Genomic DNA, 21,899 nt, shown 5'->3' with positions numbered 1-21,899 from the left:
CTCTGCTCGAGTGCTCTGTGCAACTTCTCACTCTCATTCACTCACTCACACACACACACATACACACACACACGCGCACGCGCACACGCACACACACACTTGACAAACTCATACATTACAGAGTCCCAATGTATTATGTGTGTGTTATTTAATAATCAGTGCTATTCAAATACTGTATATCACAGCCTACACTAGAATATCATCAACTGGCTTATACTGCAGACTAGCACCCCCCTACTCTGTACGCAGCAGACCAGACCAGACCAGACCAGACCAGACGACCTAAACTAAACTAAACTAAACTAAACTAAACTAAACTAAACCGAAGGCGGAAGCCAAGGTAGGAGTGACTGTGTGGGCTGGCACCATCTCCCCAGGGTGCGAATTAGAGGCGTCTGTGGGAGTTGGCGCGTTGGTGTGCCGATGCCAAAAATAAACAGGCCGAAAACTAGAGAACGAGAGGGAAAATGAGAGAGAGGGAGAGTGAGGAAAAAAAGCAATTAAGGGCGTAATCCCTCTATTCTGGAGCCACTGTGTGCCTGCTCATTCTCTTAACACAGGCACACACACATACACACATTGGGCCACACTAATCCCTGTGTGCTGCCACACTCTGAGCAAAGCACTGGATTACCCGACAGGTCTACGCTGACCCTCATGCATGCGTGAGTGTGTGTGTGTGTGTGTGTGTGTGTGTCGGCTGGGATTATGTAACCTTGTCTGTGAAACACCACCTCTCTTAGCTGAGGCTAGAGCTCAGCAGCAATACAGAGGAGAGGCACAGTGCCAAGGTACTCATGGACGCACAAGCACACACACAAACACACACACACACACACACACACGTTCACACACGTTCACACACACACACACACACACGTTCACACACACACACACACACACACACACACGTGCACACACACACACACAGGCACACACACACACACACACACACACACACACATACACACACACACACGCGCAGGCACACGTGCACACACAGGTACAAACACACACACCTCTGTCAGACAAAACCATAAAGGCTAACGTCATACGGCTTTCCTGATATCATTTCAGGATTTGCTCAGTGCATTTCATAAGGGAACGGCTGGTGATCAAATGAGAATATATCAGCAACTGTATCTGGCCCAACGCTGCTATCGCTGCTTTAACTAATGAGTTGCGTGGGTCACTTTAGATTCGTATTTGTCCAGCGTGACATATGCAAACAGTGGTGAAGGCAAGCTCAAATAAAAACATCTCTTTTTTTGCTGTGAGTGCGACAGCATCGAGACAGCGCACAATTACGTTTGAATTGGAAACCAATTTATCGCTCTCCATTGACTTTGTATTGTGTGAAGGTGCCTCCCTGTCACTTTCGTCTGCTAGCATAAAACATTTTTTAAATGCCTGAAAATGCTGCTGTGAGGTGGGATGCAGTACCAACCCACAGCTTCAAGAATCCACAGCTACATTTTTATGAGCTGGAAAACTGAGCCTTTAAGAGGGAGACATCAGTGGGAAGAATGGGATCCTGACACTCAGTCTGCCTATGTGTGCAGAAGGCATTTAGTCCCGACAGTCAAATCTCCAAAGGTCAGTTGTAGGCTACTATATTTCTGTAAGTTGAGCTAAAGCGTTTTGACAGTATGCATCTTGAGTTGTAGCGGAGTGTGGATGAATCAAAAAGCTATGCCATAACGTAATTATTATTGCAAGTCCTTTAGTTAACAATAGTAGCTTGTTTAAGCAAAGCTATCATTAGCTTTCTGACAGCTGACTTGTCCCATTTTAGTTAGATGGGCCCCCCCTTATGTACCTGCTCTAAGGGGATCCAGGCCCTGGGTTCTGTAAAGCACCTTTGAGACAATTCTATTGTTTTGGCGCTATATATATAAAAATGAATTGAATCATCAACTGGACCCCAACTTCCCTCTATATCTTGTTCTATTTTGGCCATAAATAAATAAATTGCACGCATTGTTGTCCTCTCAAGTAGGCGTGGTTTTCAGAGTATGACGCATTGCACTGTGTGTGTGTGTGTGTGTGTGTGTGTGTGTGTGTGTGTGTGTGTGTATGTGTGTGAGATGTGTACGTGCGCAGCTGGCTTGGGCTCGGCTGGGAGCTGCAAAGGTGGACGTGAGCGAGTATGTGTGTGTGAGAGAGAGAGGACTTGTGCATGAGTTTGGGAGTGTGTGTGTGTGTGTGTGTATCTTGTATGGACTAGGAGCTTATTGTGTGAGAGAGAGAGAGTGTTTGTGTAGATGAGTTTGGGAGTGAGAGATGTATCTGGTCTGGGCTGGGATCTACAACAGTGAGAGACAGAGACAGAGTGAAAGTGTGAGTGTGTGTGTGTGTGTGTGTGTGTGTGTGTGTGTGTGTGCCTGAGTGTGTGAGAGAGAGAGGACTTGTGTACACCCACCGGTATGAGTTTGTGAGTGTGTGTGTGTGTGTGTGTGTGTGTGTGTGTGAGACAGAGCCCTAGGTGTGTATGTGCATTGACATAGTCCAGGTGTGGTGAGTCCTCCCAGCCCAAGCGGTTTTCTCACAGGGATGTGCCTGTTCACAGCAATCAGCAGACAGCATAAATCCCACAGATTTTCCATCAGACAGCTGTGGCTCAACACTGGCAGCAGATGGCATACACACACCAAGGTTATTATAGTTTTGCGTTTTTCACTAGTTTTTATTTTTATTTCGTTTTGACTTTTTGTTTTCAATTTCAGTTTAGTTTTAATTAGTTTTTAAAGCGGGTTTGCTAGTTTAGTTTAGTTTCTATTTTTTGAAAATGCTTAGTTTGAGTTTAGTTTTTATTAGTTTCAGTATTAGTTTTAGTCTTTACCGCGGAATGCAAGAAACCAAGGGGGGGGGGCAGTCAAAACAAAATGCTCAAAATGAATAGAAGATACAAGCTATAATAAATAATATGTAATAAAAACAGAATTTGCGCATGTCCTGTTAAAACAGACAGGAGACAGCGAGACGGTGAGGCAGCGACGAGCTGTGCCTCATCTCAGATTGCGCAATCCCTCACAAACTAGGTTGAGCGCATGCGTAGAACCTATTTAGTTTTGCTGATCTGACGTAAAGCCGCAGTGAAAAAGCACGGAGAGGAGGCAAATAGTACCTCTGCTTCAATAAAGGGAGCATGCGAGAGCCCACCGGTCGGGTTTATTCTTGTTCTGCCGTTACTCTTCTTATATTTGACATTGACTACGAAAATGGAAGATTCTATAGCTAAGCTAAAACATTTCTCATAACTGGACTTTCAATCAAAACGTGAATTGATCAATAATGGGAGACCAATGCCGTAGCTAAAATGAATGCTTGAAACGACGGGACAGAAGATAACTCGATCGACTTCTCACATCCAAAGCCAAAATGTTTTGAAAATATTTTGAACCTCAAGAATAGATTTGGTTTTGGACGTACAGCGGAGACTAAATATTAGCAGGGGGGTATCTCACCCCTCATTCGCTAACATTACATTGATATCAGAGAAAGCCCTTGCTCCGTTAATTTCCCGTTCTCTTAGGATTGTTTAATGTCTATGTAAAGCCATTTAACATCAAACAAGTGGTTGTGATCACTTTGGTGAGCTGATTTTGAGAAATTAAACTTAAATTGCAGCTAAAGTTGTACATAATCACACATATTAACACGAGTTCATCACAAGCTAGCAGCTGCCAACTGTATGTAGCCACCTTACCTATGTTAGAATGCTGATATGAAAAACAACCAGTAGTCAATGTGCAAGCTGCCAATTGAATGGTGATTTAAGATACTGTATTGGGTTTATATATTTGTAAATCTGACTCTGAAAGAGTCAGTGCCTCACCAGCCACGAACCTCACCGCACGTTACTGTTCCAGGTAATCCCAAATAGGACTCTGTCGCTTTCTCCCGACTTTTGCCGCCATAATACCAGGTGAGGGGCGTGTAGTAAAAGTGGTACGGCGGAAGATAGACGCTATGTATGAAATCAATTGACATCTATGAAATACATTGACAAAGACGAAAACTAAGGACATTTTCTCTATAATTCTATTTTATTTTAGTTAGTTTTGTAAAGACACAATACAGTTTCAGTTAGTTATCGTTTTTTTATAAAGCCTCGTTTTTATTTTTATTTCAGTTAACGAAAAGAAAAATCACACCTCGTTTTCGTTTTTTCGTTAGTTTTCGTTAACTATAATAACCTTGACACACACACACACACACACACACACACACACACACAGTGCTTGCTGGTTCTGCTCCCACCTACCTAAATGCTCTTGTAAGGGCAAATGTTACACCCAGGACGCTGCGCTCGTCTAGTGAGCGTCGTTTGGCACTGCCGTCTGTGCAAGCACGGCAATCCAGACTATTCTCATTTGAAGTTCCACGTTGGTGGAACGAACTGCCTAGTACTACCAGAGCAGGGGCGTCCCTCTCTACCTTCAAGAAGCTTTTGAAGACCCAACTCTTCAGAGAGCACCTCCCTTCCTAACTGGCACCTGACCAGCGCTTAACTTGCACTTCAGCAGTTACATTCCTGCCCTTCTTTTTCCTTTTTTCTAGGTCGTTGTTTTCTAATTCTCATGTAAAGTAGTATTTATTGTTACACCATGCTTTTTATTGCTCTTAGCTTGACTGTTCTCTCCCTTGTACGTCGCTTTGGACAAAAGCGTCTGCTAAATGACTAAATGTAAATGCACACACACACACACACAGACACACACACACACACACACACACACACACACACACACACACACACACACACACACACACTGAACCAACATATCCAACACACTCCTAGATAGAGGAAAGGACTGTTTGTGCAAAGACAAACTGATGTGTCTACACACCCCACATGATAAATATATTAACACACAAAATCCTCCCAAAGTGAATTTGCCATGAGGATTGGCTACTGTGTTATTTGTGATAAATCACACAGTGCACCCATATTATAAATGATAATCTCGCAATGGCAATTTAAACTAAGAGGGGTGCTGATCCCTTTCTAAGCCTTCACACATAAATAAGGCGGAGCTTTACACATACATACGGGCGTAGCTATTAAGGGGCGGGTGAAGGTGGGGCAGCTCTTTGATGGAGGGTGCCTGTTGAGGCTTGCCACATTTGGCCTGGGTTGGCAGTTAGGGGTGCAAGTGGGGCAGTCAGCCTGGTTCACACGCCCGCGCCATCCTTTATTCTGGCTCCTGGCTGTGACTGTTACGGAGTCAAGGCCTTCTTTTTTGTGTGTGTGTGTTAATGACTGCTGTCTTAGGGCCAATGATTTCCGCGATAACGGAAAACAGACGGAATTCGCGGAATGAACACTTTGAAATGGAATTGCAACTTTGAAACGGAAACATCATTTTGTGCATACAAATCGCCCAAATTCCCCTGTATTTTGGGCTGCAAGGCTATATTTCTTTCAAATAAACACAACAACGATTGCAGCAATGAACAAACATTAATTAAAGAACAAAACCACTGAGAAAATGTTACGTCTGCGCTGAACTCTGCTCCGGCCACGCCCCCTTTTTAACGGTTGACCCACACACGTCCGCTAAATCCACATTCAGTCACATTCACTTGCTCGTCTTCCCAATCGCATTTAAAACAAAAAATGTTTAGTCTTCTGTTCTGTTAATGCTGGCAAACAACAATCTAAGAAGGGCACATATTATTCACTCATTTTAAGCCATCAATATACCTCAGGGTGAACAAAATGAGCTGAAACGGAAAAAAAACAGAATTCACCAAATGTGAAACGGAAAATGCATTTTTTTGAAACAGAAAATCATTGGCCCTACTGTCTGTGTGAGTGTATAGTGTATGTGTAACTCTGTGTGTATGGGTGTTTCAATGTGTGTGTGTGGGGGGGAGGGGGATTATCTGTATGTGTGTGGTGTGTGTGTGTGTGTGTGTGTGTGTGTGTGTGTGTGTGTGTGTGTGTGTGTGTGCGTAAGAGAGAGACTATGTGATTGTGATTATGATTGTGATTGTGTGTGTGTGCTGAAACTTACCGTTCGACAGCGTCTGAGCGCGGGACTCCTTTCCCAGGCTGGTATGGAAGCCGCTCCCAAGGACAGGGGCCTTCGCTGGGCCTGCAGAGGGACAGAGGGGAGAGAAAGGGGGAGAGAGAGAGAGAGAAGGGAGAGAGTGGAGGAGAGGGAGAGAGAGGGAGGGTGGAGGAGAGGGAGGTAGAGAGGGAGGTAGAGAGGGAGAGAGAGAGGGTGGGAGTGAGGGAGGGAGATAGGGTGTAGGAGAGGGTAGAGAGGGAGAGAAAGGGGGAAAGTGGGATAGAGAAAGGGAGGGAGAGAAGGAGAAGAGGAATGTGCAGAAGAGACAAAAGAGACTGATCATGTGCTCCCTGCTGTGGCCTTAATTACATTATTCTGATCAGGCAGGACTCTGGGAAACGACTCGGCCCGGCCCCACCGCATTCCAACCGGGGCCGTCTCTGGCACGCTCAAGACCGGAATACTGATTTGGGGATCGGGGTGGGGGTGGGGGTAGGGCTACTGCCTCTTTCATCCGTAGGGCGAGGGTGAGGGTTGGGGTGTGGGTGGGGGGTTGGAGACCTGATGAATTTAGAGAGGGGCCTCCAGTGCACAGGGTGTAAATCCCAAACCGTTCCAAAAATACTCCCAGCTTCAATGGCTGTGGCTTCTAACACATGATGCAAACACACCACACTGGTCTGAGCTGTGTCCTGTGAGAATACTTCACAGGAATGAGGACAACTAGCACGACCGTACACCCCTTGCATGCTCTTCTCATTACATAATACATGATCCGGAGTAAGAACACCTTACAATTACCTTTCATTATGCATTTCATTAAAGGCTCATTGCCACATTAAAATGATATCAGTAAGCTACATGTACTGCACCAGGTAAGTGACTGATTACTCCCATCTGAAGATCTCAATCTAGGTAAATTCAACTGGGGATTGATAAGTTAATAGGGCCTGATGATGGACATTATGGGGCACTTTGGCCTAATTTGGTCAATAAATCAAAATTAGCTTCAAAATTAAAACAAGCACAAATTCAGATAGGAATTAAGAACGTGACACAGCATCGCCATCTAGTGGTAATACACCCAAAAGTACAATTACTCAGCCACCAGTCCAAACAGCCTTTCTGCAGTTTAAGACACTTTGCACAGAGCTGCTCAAAAATATTCATCAGTTCAGACAGACTTTGGATTAGTATCAAGATGCCAGAAGATATTTAATTCGAAATGAGCATTGCAGGTCCTCCTATTCAAATGCACTCCCTTAATTAGTGGCACCTGTCTCCTTCCTGCACCTGCCAAGTCCTTGTTTGATCAATTGGTGTGTTGCTGAAAGCTCCAGAGGCTGTTTGGACTGAAAGTCAAAACTACACTGACCTCTAAATTGCTCTCTCGTGCTGCTAGCTATAGCTGACTTTTACTGATTGTCCAGCTTGTGGTACTGTAACTTTAATTAGACAATGGCAGTGGGGCTTAGCTTTTACATTGGGTAAGTTTAAAATACCTCCTATGAACTGAGTTTTGAACTTGTGGATGTTTGTGTTTTTTTGTGTTTGATACATGCAGACCCTTTTAGATGTAAATCAAAGTGAATGACAAACAACCAATTTCACCACTACAGACTTTCACTGCTTTGCTCAAAATCATTTGGAGCAAACGCCATCGACTTGGCTCCGAAAGGTATATTTGTCCAGCACACACAATGTGCAAGTCAGCATTGTGCAACTGTCCTTCAAACTAGTGGAATTCAGGTTATGACGGCAAAACTCAACCTCTAGTTCTATTTCACACAGGTGCCATTAAGACAGAGTGCCGGGATCGATACCTGTGGCTGTCTATAGACGAGGCTTTCGCTGGTGCCGCACCCAAACTACAAGCCGTGGGTGAGTGATGCCTAATCCCATTACTCGAACTTGCACTCCTAAAGTGCACTTTAGAGGAACACTTTCGAGACGTGGTAGAAAGGTGGACAAGTTAGGGGAGGGTTGTTTACCCGTCCGCTTCCAGTCATTTCCCCCTCCAATTTCTCACCCTTATACTGATGTGATGCCTTCAAATGTGCTTTGAGGTTGCAAGCGCAAGTAATGAGATTAGGATTGACAGTGGGCCATCCCCACTTCCATTTATGGCCAACAGAACACTTTGCAAACAACCCAGCCATTTTATGTGCCTTAGTTTACTCAAATTGCATTTATCTTCAGATAAGTATGGTGTACATCCAGTGGATGACGACCAGGCGGCAAGGTGTGGCTATACCATCAGCAACGTCAACATGAACGGCCGTCTTACCCTCAGAGCTTCTTATTTTTCCTGCTATACGCAGAATCAGGTATCATATCTATGGATTTGAATAATATGCTAGATAAACCTTCATATAGACTTAAATGGATTAAATCACACACATCTAGCAATACAGTAGCCTATGTCTTGATGTCTTAAGTGCATACTCGTTGTGAACCGAAATATTACCAGGACACAAGGCCTGACTGAAATCAATCTGAATCATGCTGTGCACTACTGACCGATGAACTAAAAACACATCTTGTAGAACGATGAGGAGTTTCGATTCCTGTTCAATATCATTGTAACGGACAAAGAGGACAAAGAGACGAGGTACTGGATGGATGAGACCTGCAGACTGCCCTTGGCCTGGTCCAGCAGGGAGGTCCTCTGTGAGGAGAACTATATGGAGGTACCACTAACTGAAAGATACAGTTGGAAATTCTGGCGGAAGGTTGTTGATATTTGAGCTTAACAGCCAATCAAATTACACCTGAAGTTGAGAATCTTAATTGTTGTTGCCACTATATGAATTCGTATAACTGAATAATTAATGATAGGTGTTAGTAACTGTGATCTCGCTAAGACACCCTACTTTCCTGCTGCAGGTCACAGTGGAAAAGCATGGATCCTGCAAAGCCAATGAGAGAATGTCCAAGGAGTCCTGGAACGCTGCCTTAAGTACAGTAAGAACCCCTTGTTTTAAGATGTCCGTGGGTCATCAGGGCATATATCTGTAAGCATTTGCAAAATTTGATTTTTCTGCTGTATTTTGCAAAAGGATGCATACAATGTAAGACCAAAGGTTTCACCTTTCTACCATGTATAAAGAGACTTGTAGGATGCACTGGTTTCACCTTTCTACCATGTATATAGAGACTTGTAGGATTTACTGAGGTCTGTTTTGTCACATACTGACAAAAGGCCAATTCTTAAGGCTATGTATAATTGTGAAGTTGTAAAACTGTAAAGTTTATGTAAAAATGTGTATTAAGTGAAATGACCAGCTTTCTTGATGGATATATGCATTTGTCATCTTAAGTTATAACCTTGTGGAGATCTGCAGTGAGTGGCTATCTTCACTACCAACTACTTAGGCTCGCTGGACTGCCAGTGACACCTGGCAAGTGATGCTCATGAAGGATCAGCATACCATGGTGACCATGTCTTTCAACGATGCCTACACCCAGGGCTATGTGCTGGACACCAGCCCAACCAGGGTAGTGTTCCGCACCACCTACAAACAGCCTCATTCCGAGATCGTTTTGGTGAGTAGTACTACATCTATTATGTGTTTACATGGACACTTTAAGTCAGATATTGGCCTGATTTAAGATGTGGTGATGTTGACACAAAGGTATGATTGTAAAGGTGCAGCCAACATCTTGGTCAAATTAAACTTGGTCTGTGTAAAATTATGTGGTCCATGCCTAGTCTGTTCAGCCTAGCTGTGACATTTATGAACACGTGATAGCCTAAGTCAGGGGTACTCAATTAGAAACCCAAAAGGTCCACTCGCCAAATTTCCATTCAGGTCAGGGTCCGGAACAGTGACGGTCAAAATCCAAAAACATAACTCCAACAAAAAAGTTTGAACTATGCACAAAAGGTGATGTGGTCTGGCCTTATTTGTGTGAAAGGTGACACCTTTTTGTGCGTTAAACTTGGGCATTAAAGATGTGAGGGCCAGGCGGAGGCACTGATGTAAGTGTTCATTAGTGAGTGTGCTCCTGTATTTGTTTTGCACCATATTCATGGTTGATAAGGCAGACTGACAACAGTATGTTGAGGTATGCATGCACGCTGTTGTGTGGCTGATCTAACTATTGCATTGCATGTTGCTTGGTATGAGGATTGCAGTTGGTTTATTTTTCTGGCCCTTACCTCAGAGTTCTGGGGGTAATTTTGTTCAAAGTGTGCATGCTTTGTTTCATAGTTACGTTTCACGTTACCACTTTTGACAAGGGCAACCGTCTCGTTGCAGATTAAACACATCGGTGTTGTGCTCCCCACAGGCAGCACAAATGCATAGGCTACTTGTCAGTCCACTCTCTTAAATTCGTAAAGTTTTTTGTCGGGTTTAGAGCACGCCAAAATTTACGTTCGCTGATAAACAGATACCGTTCACAAATCTATCTGCCCGCGTTGTTGCCATTGACACACACAACCTGCGTGACCCACAGAGCTTGCGGCCAACATTGAGTGAGTGAGTTGTCATAGTGATGTTGTTATTACAGCTCCTGATTGGACCTCTGGATTGGACACGGAAGATAGAAACCAGATAGAATAGGACAAAAATATATAGCACGAAATCACGCAACAATGAAAACTCGCTTGGATCATGATTTAAATAAAAATTTTGATTTTGGCTTCGGTCCACATTTGATTGCGTCTGGGTCCGGATCTGGACCGGGGTCCGCCTATTGAGTACCCCTGGCCTAAGTGATGAGTTCCATTGTTAACAACTCCCAAGTTTTGTATCTAATATCTTGATTTGGTCTATTTTTAAACAAAATGTAAGACTTTATACTTGTAAGGACACTAAAACTCGGCTTAATAATAAAGGAATCCTTTGGGGTTTTGAAATCAATCATGTTTCTCAATTCAAGTGCCTTGAGCTTTCTTTGTCAGGTTAATGGAGTTGCCACAGAGGTCATCAATGCCACTGTGTACTACAGGCAGAAATGGGCGGTTGTGATGCTTGACATGTCAGCAGCCTGCACGATCAGTGAGTCATCTTAATCTGGAGTTATTTGCATACGCATAGATGTCCTCAATGGAATGTGCCAACAGATTATCATTCTGTGATTAAAACGACGTGACCTTTGATTTAGACTTTTACTAATCATTACATAGTTGCACAGCTGGGTAATGCCATTTAAAATGTCCTTGGCTTCTGGATGATTGTCATTCGTCTTGCCATCGCTCCACTTAATGTGATCGAAAATGTCTTTTGACTTGTGACTGCAGTAATCTGTTTTTCCATCGCTCCACCCGTTTCAGACCCTGGCACTTTTGACAGGGAGAAGCTGCACTGGGCCGTTCCCCGTGTGTTGACTCCACTGGTGCCGGACACTTCCTCATTTGCGAGCAACCAGATAAGCATGGGGATTGACGGTCAGCTCATGGAGGAGACAGCCTGGAGAGCCTGGGACCACAGCTTGGAGGACACGGGGCTGATGATAAACATCAGCGTTCCTTTCGGAGCTCGAGGCGGGTACAGAAAGGTCAGAGCTCTACCGTGCACTCGGGCATAAAATGGGCACACTGAAGCATGGCATAGAAATTAAAGGGCTTGCCCTCATGAACAGAGAAATGGCATCTTTGTTTGCATTTACAGAGCTTTGTGCTGGATAATGTCTACCACGAACTCTATGCCATTTTCATGTACTACGAGCACATGTTCTCGCGGGTGTATGCCAACAATACCACTGAACACACCAGGCACAGGATGATGAGACTGCTGCGGACTCCCTTGATCTACCGAAACCCATTTACCACAGATGGTAAGCCTCCTGACACCCAAGGCAGCACAATGTCACAAACCACACTACTACTGGTACATCAGTTATTGCATGGTGTCTGAAAGCCATATTTTCTGTCTTGTTTCCAACAGAGACGGTCCTTGATGAGCGCAAGTTTACTGTCATGCTAGGACACTTCCCCTCGGACGCTGAGCTGGTGTCCCTGAAGCTTAATGGCATCTTCCTGACCATACCTGAAGCTTTTCAGCGTGGCTACTCTGTGATGACCCTCTCCAATATGAATGGCACCCACGGCTATGTTCTGGAGGTCCCATTTGATGATCCTGTAGTGCATCAGGCCGTAAGTATCGAAGTAAAAATATCTAGGATGTGGACCGAAGTTTGCATAAATTGCATTTGTGTGGTCATCTTTAATGGCTTTCACCAGGGGTTAAAGGCCTGTCCACACAGCCAAAGATACTGATAACAATAACTGTAAATACTATAGTTTTAAATATCACTCTAGCATATAACAATAGCATGTCCACCACACACTATGACCATAACAAGTAGAACGATATCGCTGGGCGTCACTTTCAGAGCGATTGTGTGAACGATAAAAACACTGACAACCAGAATCCATCAGATTTTAAAACATTTCCTTATAATCAGTCAGTGTGAATGCTCATATCGTTGTAGTTGTCATTATTGGTATGTTGGCAGTGTCTCCAAGGTCTCCTGACAACCTCAATAGCCTCCTCAACAGTTTTCCAGTAAACTGATGATTTTCGTTCCACATAACATGGGGCATCAGGTGAATTTGATATACAACCACTTTGTCTGATGTGCCAGTACTAATCTCTCTAACAGTATTTAGGCGCTGGACTGCTGCAATATTCTTTGAACATCAACTACACCCTATATGTTCTACCACAAGAAGAACCATTCTATCACCTGGCCTCAGTTGTGGCACAATTCCACAATGCCTGTAAGAACTATTTAGGCTTTCAGAATGCATGATGGGGGAATTATCAGAATCCACCCAGAATTAATTGGTTTATTATCTTGCTTTATCACACCATTCAGTTCCTCCTGACATCACTGCCACCTGCAGAGAAAGCAGCATCATCTTTCAAATTAGCATGCCCACCCCGGATTACCTCTGGGAGGTTGGCATAGGCCATGATCTACTGACAACGGAGCTTGCAAGGCGACGTGGATACATACTGAGAAATGACACTCAGGGCATGATCCTAGAAGTGCCCGTTTTTACCCGTGGCTACACATATGAGGTAACATTAATATTTATGTCGACTTTGTGATACTGGGGAAGAGGGGGCTGGTTGTATAGCATACTGAGTATTACTGCATGTTCCTGTCCTAAAGATGTTGTACTTTGTTCACGTCTTTCTAGAAGATTACCCTGAAGCAGTTTATTGGCATCTTTGAAGTAATAGCAAGAGATACAAAAACGTTGGATATTCAGAGCGTCACAACAAAATACTGTACTTTCCAAACTGATGAGCTAATTGGTAAGTATTGACACATTCACATAAATGTATGTCTCTGCAATGCTGTATGCACTCCATTTGAACTGTACTTCAAAATGGTGGTGAAACACTTATGATGTCCCTGCAGTGTGTTCAACGGAGGGAGTCATGACTCTCGTCACGAAAACCACCTCCACCTGGCCCACAGTACCAACAAGACGAATAACATTAACAGATACAAACTGTAAACCACAAGAAGCTCATGACACCAGAATCCTGTTCTCTTTCGGCTTAAACACATGTGGAACTAAATTCATGGTACTATTTTATGAACCGATTTGCCTTCAATGTACAACTGTTCTGACCGATGAGCTTTCACAAATGTTCTGTTGTGTCTGTCTAATGTCCTTCAGGTTGGAGACTCTTATGTTGTCTATGAAAATGAGATTGTATCTGCTAAACAGTACATTCCAAAGAGCGACCCAGTCATTACAAGGGACTCTAAATTCAGGTAATCACTATAGCATTTTTATTCAATGGCATCTGGAAAACTAGTCCATTAGATGAATCATAACACCTCATTCTCCTTACAGGCTGACCGTGCAGTGTTTCTATCCACTAACCTCTGTAAAAAGTTTATTTGTGGAGGGGATATTTCTGTCAGATGAACCTGGCTTTGGTTCAATTCATGTTAAAAAGAACCCTTCTGTAAATGGTAAGGAATAACTGCTTTATTTATTCACTAAATTATTTGGCTTTACTCTGAGATTGCTACTGATTACTGACCATTACCTTTTTGTCTGCAGAAGGGACAGTGAATGGAGTTAGCTGTGGTGACAAAACTTCAGCTGATTCTGAAAGTCCAGGCAATACTGTTTTAGAGTCTACAAATGACATAACTAGCACAGAGTCTCTCCCTTATGGCGGTATTCACCCAGCCAGGGATTCTCTTCTAACGCCAACATGGCCTCTCTTTCGGAGTGCTGACCGATACTCTGAACGTGGCTCACTGTCCAGTGAACTAGATGTGCTACCAAAGGAGGACGCAGAAGGAACCAACCCTGGCTTTTCAACTGACAAAACCTACAGTGACCTACTTGATGCCTATCAGCTACCTGCAAAGCAGCATCCTTCCAACAAGGTTCCATCACCTGCCAGTGCTAATTTGGATTGGGCTCCTTGGAAAAAGAGCACTCCCATCTATCATAGCTATAACTCTGTCCAAGATCTGAATGCTAACAGTTTGGGTAATGTTTTGTATAAAGATTTGGTCAGTATCCCCAAGGACAAAGAAAATGACATTTTCCATGATATGAAATCCCATCCTAATGAAGCCCTTGTTGACAATCCATCTCCTGACTATAGTACCCTTGATTCCCTCACCCCTTCTAGCCCTATGCCTGTTTATGCCGCTAGCAGTGGTGGTAGCAGTGCAACGCTGGCATCAAGTGAGGCAAAAAACACTACAAGCCTTGGACACAGAAGCAGCGGCTTGATGGAACTTGTTCAAAATCATTCATGGACAAGTACTGCCAAATCTGATGGCTCCTTTGAGTCTCACATTGACGGCCTCAGTGACCTTTCAACTGGCCAACATTTGAATGCTCAATCTCTAAGCCAGCACGGATCTACTCCTCCAGTGAGAAGGGTTGACGAGATCCTTCATGGACATCAACAAAGTAGCTTAGGAGAAGCCCAGGATGGTGAAGTCCACCATGATTCCTTACGGAGTCATAGTTGGCCTAAATTGGAAGAGACCAACAGCACCGTTCAACATGCTCCAAGAAGTGTCGGAGCATTTCGATTGGCTTCGCGTCATTTTCTAGATGGTATGACTCATAAAGTCAGAAACATGCTTCAGAATTTTGTTCCCACACATTTTGCTCCTCCCCACCAAGACACATCACTTCAAAATTCCAACCCCAATGAAGGAAACGTCCAGGAAATTTCAAACCTATCCTTGACGCATCACCCTGAAGGACAGTCGGCTCACGACCCACAAGAACACAGCGAGTTCATCACTGCTTACTTGCATCGTGACTTGACTCAACACAGCAATGATGATAAACAAACTCCCAACACAAAGCCTGTGACGACAGACTACCAACCTTCACCTGACTATGGAGCTAATCAAGTAACAGACGCACAATCATATCTTCAAACCGGCTTAAAGGATTTGATTGTGAGTGTGAGTGCACGTGCCAAACCTAGACCATCACAACCAGCACCAAGCTCAACTGACATTCGCAGCACCAGACGCCAATTGGGACCTAGTGTGCATAAAGGCATTGAGAGAGGTAAGAGTGACCTTCATGAAATGCTTGAACCATGAAATTAAAGTGTAACTCCATCCTGAAGTGTCTTTTGAGCGGTAAACTAAATGATCTGACTGAACTGTGATGACGCATTAATGCTAGTGTTAATATTGACAAAATTCCCATTTTTTTTATAAAAGTTGCATGCATTTCATGGGTTGAAATTAGCTCAACATGTCATCTGTGGTTCATATCCACAACATGAAATGGGCGGCCCACCTCTTTCAAACCTCACCCGTGAGGTGTAGGTCTCATTTTCATTTGCTGATCGAGACTCATATTTCACAGGTGTTTAGAACCTAATCCTTCTCGGCCCCTTGCCCAGTTATCTATCTTTTTTATATTATTATTATTTTATTTTGTTGGGCTCAGAGCTGGGGGTGAAGTTACACTTGAACTATTAACTATAATGCCTGAGCATTATCACAACACCTAACCTGGTCCCCTAAAACCGTACTCTCCTTTTAAATTCTATTGGTCTATGTCTAATCTTTATGAAATATAACTTCATGATTGCCACATTAAGTACTGCGCCTTTTCTCACACCAGGTTGATCGGACTTCTGATCACTTGATTTGGATAATCACTGTAGGTGAGTTGAGACTGCTTTTTAACTCAAACCTACAGCAAAGGTGATAAACTACCTGACCACAAACTGTACTCTGGGATTTGGACCAATTTCAACTTGAAACATGTTTCTAATTCACAGTAAAGTTCTCAGTTTCAATAAAGCTAAGAAAAAAAATGACTTCATTAACAATGCATTTAAGTGCAACAGTCCACATCGTGCACATCACCCAAAACTTTACGGCATTCTATTGACTGTTTAAATAGCACACTGTTGCAGGTTATACTGACTTATTTTCAACTAAACCACAACAAAGCAATAGACATTCAGTGTTGGCACCGCATAAGGCTGGACTCACCATCAGCTGAGACGAACTGGCCGATAGCTGACGAACCCCCTCCGCTGTTTTCCACGAACTGGACCTCAGACACAATGATGTTGTCTTCCAGGACAGACCCGCAGCTCATGCACACAGCACTGCCGCGGGCTTGGTCAACATCGATGTCTGAGCATCCACAAGTCTTGCATACCCGTGAACTCATGATGCCGGTAGGAGTAGGCTACGAAATAAATCTAGAGATGGGGGAAGAATGGGCACTCTAATTAGGCACCATCCATTCATAACCAATAAATTAACTCGCGTGCTTACTAACAGTGACATTAAAGAATTAGCGTTATGCATTCATACAAATTTAAACGCATGACTTACTACTGAATTATCACGTCACTTAAGTAAAAACAGCATCACTTACAAGTTCCCTTTATCTGACTCTCTTTTCTATTGCATTATCAACGGTTATATCATGAGGTTAGCTAGCTAGCTCTAACTGTTAATACAAAGACATGTTAACTTACCAGCTAGCTCCTCTTATATAGATTCTAAGCATGCTAACTTGTTATGCTTGCCTCATTAGTGCATGCAAGGAAAACGTAGTTAAATGTAAGTTGCGCTTAGTGACATTAAACGCGGTGGGTCAGTAGGTTCCCTTTTAATGAGCCTTTCAGTAGCTAGGACGGGCTACCTACGTCTCGCTAACTCCGCTAGCTAGCTAACTAACTTTATCGGATGAGTGAAGAAACTTACAGCGGTTTTGTAGCAAGCTTAACTTCCGCAGCCTGAAATTAAATGTGACCCCTACCTCTTTAAAGAAATGCTTGAGTTGCCAGGGACAAAATAATCAAAGTGATAATATATCCATGTCTGTCTATTAGGATAGCCAGTGTTTTGGTACTCATAGGCATGAACCACCGGGATGATCTACTAGGATCAAGGTGGCTTCCGTAGGGGAGGGTAAAGAAAATATGACATGAATTTTAGCGCATTGTTTTCATAGACGACAGTAAAACGCTACAAAAGGATATAAGTACGAATACTTATATCGGGTTTGCCACATATACTGCTCTACTAATTTTGTAGATGAATGTTTGGATTTCTAACTGTTCTACCACCCCTGAGTTGGAAAATACTTTTGTCTGAATGCATTTCCTACTGACCGCGCTCTTGACGTTAGACTGCGCGCCTTTTCCCTTCTGGATGGAGCGTAGATAGTGGGGTGGAGTTAAAGACCACTAGAAATCTAATGTGGACCTAATACTATATTCAGCCCTGTTTTATAAATGAACAGAAGTACAGAAGTGTTGCCTGCATATGCCTGTGCAATAATTAATATAAATATATTAATCGGAGAAACATTTGTGAGTGAGAGACAGAATTCTACTTTCAGTATTTTTTTTATTTATTCACTTGCCACGGTATTTGTGCTGGTCACTAAAGTAATATTTTCAGATGCGCTCTTTTTCTTGAAGTAGTATGAGTGCAATGCTCCTATGCATTCTTGGCCTGGCCATGCACACGGAATCGATACAGACATGTGTACACTGGGTTACCCCAGTTGGTCAGGATCCTCAGCTCCACCACAGGATAGACATTCTTAACAGGGTCCTGAGGGTAAGAAATAGGTCAACACATCATGTTACCAGCCTGTAAACAAATATAGACATAATATTGTTTGGCTGTAGACCAGATATCTTGCCTTTAATTCAAAGGTTTGGATAGGGTCTCCATCTTGGCTGTAGGCAAATTTTCCAAGAAAAACCCCCTCTTGTTTCTGGGCAACGTGATGAATTCCCTAGGGTGAGTGAGTGGGAGAGTACTGTTGAAAAGATAATTGCACTAAAATGTTGCTATTTTATATATTTACTGTAACTACAAGTTAGTTTTGTCATTCAGTTCTAATAAAAAAAAATGTTTTACTAGTTAGTGGTGAGGTCAAGAAACTGACATATACGGCGAAGTCTTGTGGAGCGCTATCAATCTGACCAGTTGGAGACAGACTCTTGGGTAGGTGCTCCATAGTCACATGTGTGATTCTCACTGACTGGGATAGAGCGATGGTGACCGAGCCGTAGCTTCCCCGGAAGGCCCAGCACTTTCCTGGGTAGACCTCTGGCTTCGTAGGCAAAGGGTAAGAACAGAGACGGGACCACCAAGTGGTGATGCAGTCCTTAGTTATTACTCAGTAGTAATTAAAAAAATGGAGAACTAAAGGCACTGATTGTAAGTCTGGTGTAAACCCAAATTATTCGTTTACATTCATTTTCAGCCACCTCAGGAAATAGTATTTTTGCGGCATACAATGAAATGGACTACGATTGTTGACATTTTTTTTGTGGTATATCCTTGGCTAGGTAGCCTACGTTTTAAGCCTACTTTCAATAGATACAAATTTGTCTGTTGGCATCTATGACAGAAAAATCACCTCTATTACAGCACTAGGTCCTTCTGAGCAGAGTTGAAGTGACTGTGGACAGTATGGTTTAGTGTACTGAGATGTGATCACTTTGCCTCCTTGTCAAGTACATACACAAGTAAAGGGATACTGAATGTTATTCCATGAAAAAAGTAAAATACATTATTAACGTGTTATTAATAAATGTATAAATGTCCATTCAGAAAATACCAGAAAATTTGAGCGCGTAGTCTGTCATGCCAATTCCATCAGCGTTGTATCGACTGAGTGCTTCCTGTACGGTCTTTCGGACATCCTGATTTGGGCACAAAAAGTGCAGTTGTCACCTACTGATCCCTTTTGGATCCATTTTCAGCTATACAAATACTGCATCCTACTCATGTGATAAAAATCTGGTTTTAGTATTATTTATGTGTTTACATAAATACAAATTAATCTTCTCTCCTCAGCAATCCCTTTGATAACTCTTAAAATGAACGCTAGTCCCAGGACACCTGAGAAGTTGCTAGCTGCTGCACCAGCCTCTTCTCCATACTCTCCAGCACCACCTTCAGTTCAGGCCAGAGAACTACACCCTCTGCACTAGAACTAGAACCTGTAAACAGGTACTCCTGCAGCCAGTTGGACAATTCCATCTTAAGCTGTGACAAGTGAGAAGATGTGGAGTACAAGAGGAGATGTTTGTCACAACTGCTGTAAAAAGAAAAAACACGACATCACTGTTGTAATGACAACAGTAATGGTACTATATTGTTGTCGTGCTATCATAAAATAATGTGGTTGTCATATGATTTGGGCTGCACTTTCACAAGTGTTTGTCTTTCTGGCATTATCACATACATATGTATTCAATAAATAAAGATGTGTTTTCAGAGGGGACTTACACCTGATGTAATTTTCTCTTCACTCTAAAGTGGGAATAAATAACAACAGTGTCAGTCAATGTTACTGTCACTCCTCCCTCTTTATCATCCTGATGCATATTCAAAGAGTTTCACCTGTAAACTTCCGATTTCTTTCAGTAGGGTTTCTTTCCACCTGGCCTCTTTCTCTGCAAGCTGCTTTTGGATATCCGTCAATTGTTCCTGGATCTTTAAAAGGCACATGTTAAGATATACAGCGTAGAAACACCAGTGAGTGAAAAAGAATAGTTTCAGGACGGTGTAATGACACATGTGATCACAAAAGCGAACAGAATCGTGATTTCCATTCTGGCTTATCTAACCTTGGCCAGGTTTGTGCCACTTCCAGTATTTACTGATCCAGATGAGAGTTGTCGAAAAAGGAGGGGGATCCCGAACCAAAAACCTGAACATACAAATCAGTAGACAGACATGCATACATACATACAAACATACATGCATATGTCCAGGTTCTCTTTTTTTTTTTACGCAAAAATACAGTGCAATTATTGTGTTTCTTACCTAATCCCAAAAGTGTTAGACCAGCAACCATCAAAGCCTTTCTTCTCAGGGGCTGATAGTCCCTAGGCACCAACATGAACATTGAGTTTTACAAGTCTGATGTACATCACACATACACATACACATACACAACTCGGATAGCCTACCTCACATCTAATCTGCCCAGACATCTTTCTGCCACTGCATAAATAACTGAATAAAACATCTTGGATTTAAATGCATGCTGTCAGACTCACCCTCGGAATAGAAGCATGTCCGGTGGCAACCACAAGGAGCACAGGTATCTTCTGAGGTCAACAGCAAAGCCTATGAATCTCCTGTGCACTCCAACCAGCCAATAAACTAAGAAAACAAAGCCAGCAGAGCCAAGATGTTCAGATAGACGTACAATGCCAAATCATATTAAATTTCCCTCTGGATAAAGTATCCATCTATCTTTTCTTACTTAAAGTGTGCGATTTTCTAAACTCAAACAATGGCTCCTTTCATTCAGAATTCTCATGTTTTCTGTTCTTCTGAGTCAGAACAAACTAGTCAAGGTACTGTCATAAGTCTACATTTTTGTTCTCCTCTATGTTGTCCTCATGGCTTCTTACCTTTCGGAGCTGGTGTGTAACAGGTGTCTCTGTAAGGAGGGTAGCCACTGCCATCAAACGAGGAGCAGTCTGAGTCAGGGCCTGCATAGTCACTTCTGCTGCTGGAACTGGAGGAGGTAGAACAGTGTGAAGGGGGACAGCAGTGACTGTGTCTTCTGGATACTGACAAACCTGGACAAAACAGTAGGATCAGTACATTAACAGGATGGTCTTTGGAAATGTGTTTGGGGGGGGGGGGGTGAAATGAGGATGTTGCATTATAGTGACTTTCCTCTTTAGAGGTAAGATTATGTACCCGAGGGGCCAGCTGTTGGCTCCTCAAAGTCAGAGGTTGGAGGGTGGAGATAAGTTGAGGTGAGAGATGGATAGGTGTGTGTCCGTGGCTGTTGATGCTTTCTAGTCTCAGCACCATTCCTGATGGATGACACGCAAAGGACAGGGATTTTTTGCTGAAATCGTGCTCATATTTATATTTCACTCCACATTGCACTCTCTCTCTTTCTCCCCTTACCTGACAGGACTTTGGCTTATGTCATGTCCACACCTGACATCATGATCTGATGGCTTCTTTCTGCAACGTGGCATTTCTGAAGGGATAGAAGGAGCTTGGCTCCTAGAAAATACAGATCAGTTGAATAAAGCGACTATGACCATTCATCACGAGTATGACTCCTGGTGGTAGCCAATGGTAAGACGTTGAATGTAAAAAAAAAAACAAGGGGTTAAAGGTAATTTACATTAATCACTAAACTAAAAAGATTTAAAAAAATTCGATATGCAATGAAATCGTCAATTTATCATACCGTACTCTAATTGAGGAATTAAGCTAGTTGCACCGAGGGCTTCATTGCAGGAGGCTTTGCAGAGCCAGCAGACTACTATTTTGAGAATAAAGAAATCGAATCTTCAATGCGCGCGTTATTATTACTAACCTTTTATGATGTCACAGAGATAGATCTTTGGGACTGAAGTCTTTGCGGTGTTTATAAAAAAA

General features: G+C 42.9%; 3 protein-coding genes across 7 annotated transcripts in view; 1 reads left to right on the top strand and 2 right to left on the bottom strand.

Annotated features, from left to right (window-relative positions):
- brf1b (BRF1 RNA polymerase III transcription initiation factor subunit b) overlaps positions 1 to 17,409 on the bottom strand; it is a 76,109-nt gene extending 58,700 nt beyond the window's left edge. Inside the window, exons 1-3 of one of the 2 annotated variants that reach the window (XM_031582224.1) lie at positions 17,220 to 17,409; positions 16,494 to 16,708; positions 6,024 to 6,104 (exon numbers count right to left, since the gene is read on the bottom strand). In XM_031582224.1, coding sequence (XP_031438084.1) covers positions 6,024 to 6,104; positions 16,494 to 16,677 — 265 coding nt within the window. In that variant the 5' untranslated portion in view covers positions 16,678 to 16,708; positions 17,220 to 17,409. The remainder of the gene's footprint in view (positions 1 to 6,023; positions 6,105 to 16,493; positions 16,709 to 17,219) is intronic. The other variant, XM_031582225.2, reaches the window with a different exon arrangement.
- Positions 7,261 to 19,776, top strand: LOC105897785. The gene is made up of 20 exons (XM_012824757.3): positions 7,261 to 7,507; positions 7,640 to 7,698; positions 7,812 to 7,901; positions 8,220 to 8,347; positions 8,567 to 8,710; positions 8,907 to 8,984; positions 9,396 to 9,566; positions 10,930 to 11,026; positions 11,302 to 11,525; positions 11,639 to 11,804; positions 11,915 to 12,123; positions 12,633 to 12,750; positions 12,849 to 13,054; positions 13,177 to 13,294; positions 13,401 to 13,570; positions 13,666 to 13,763; positions 13,846 to 13,967; positions 14,059 to 15,549; positions 16,117 to 16,159; positions 19,335 to 19,776. The coding sequence occupies exons 1-19, from the start codon at positions 7,479 to 7,481 to the stop codon at positions 16,119 to 16,121; spliced, it is 3,723 nt and encodes a 1,240-aa protein (XP_012680211.2). The 5' UTR covers positions 7,261 to 7,478; the 3' UTR covers positions 16,122 to 16,159; positions 19,335 to 19,776.
- On the bottom strand, positions 17,826 to 21,788 carry LOC122133542 (SUN domain-containing protein 2-like). 4 transcript variants are annotated; one of them, XM_042709960.1, is made up of 13 exons: positions 21,709 to 21,788; positions 21,417 to 21,518; positions 20,906 to 21,319; positions 20,546 to 20,651; positions 20,310 to 20,371; positions 20,111 to 20,193; positions 19,884 to 19,976; positions 19,770 to 19,793; positions 19,380 to 19,526; positions 19,096 to 19,180; positions 18,895 to 18,983; positions 18,418 to 18,585; positions 17,826 to 18,264 (listed from the first exon to the last, which is right to left on the bottom strand). In XM_042709960.1, the coding sequence occupies exons 3-13, from the start codon at positions 21,315 to 21,317 to the stop codon at positions 18,109 to 18,111; spliced, it is 1,425 nt and encodes a 474-aa protein (XP_042565894.1). In that variant the 5' UTR covers positions 21,318 to 21,319; positions 21,417 to 21,518; positions 21,709 to 21,788; the 3' UTR covers positions 17,826 to 18,108. The 4 variants fall into 4 exon arrangements, with proteins under 4 accessions (XP_042565894.1, XP_042565893.1, XP_042565892.1 ...); XM_042709959.1 differs by having other exon boundaries at positions 20,906 to 21,518; XM_042709958.1 differs by lacking the exon at positions 21,709 to 21,788 and having other exon boundaries at positions 21,417 to 21,698.
- Positions 21,789 to 21,899: the final 111 nt, after the last annotated feature.

This window comes from Clupea harengus, chromosome 15, assembly GCF_900700415.2.
Source record: "Clupea harengus chromosome 15, Ch_v2.0.2, whole genome shotgun sequence".
Classification (NCBI taxonomy): Eukaryota; Metazoa; Chordata; class Actinopteri; order Clupeiformes; family Clupeidae; genus Clupea; species Clupea harengus.
The sequence above is the reverse complement of the archived record's forward strand: the minus strand, read 5'-3'. Positions and strand labels throughout refer to the sequence as shown.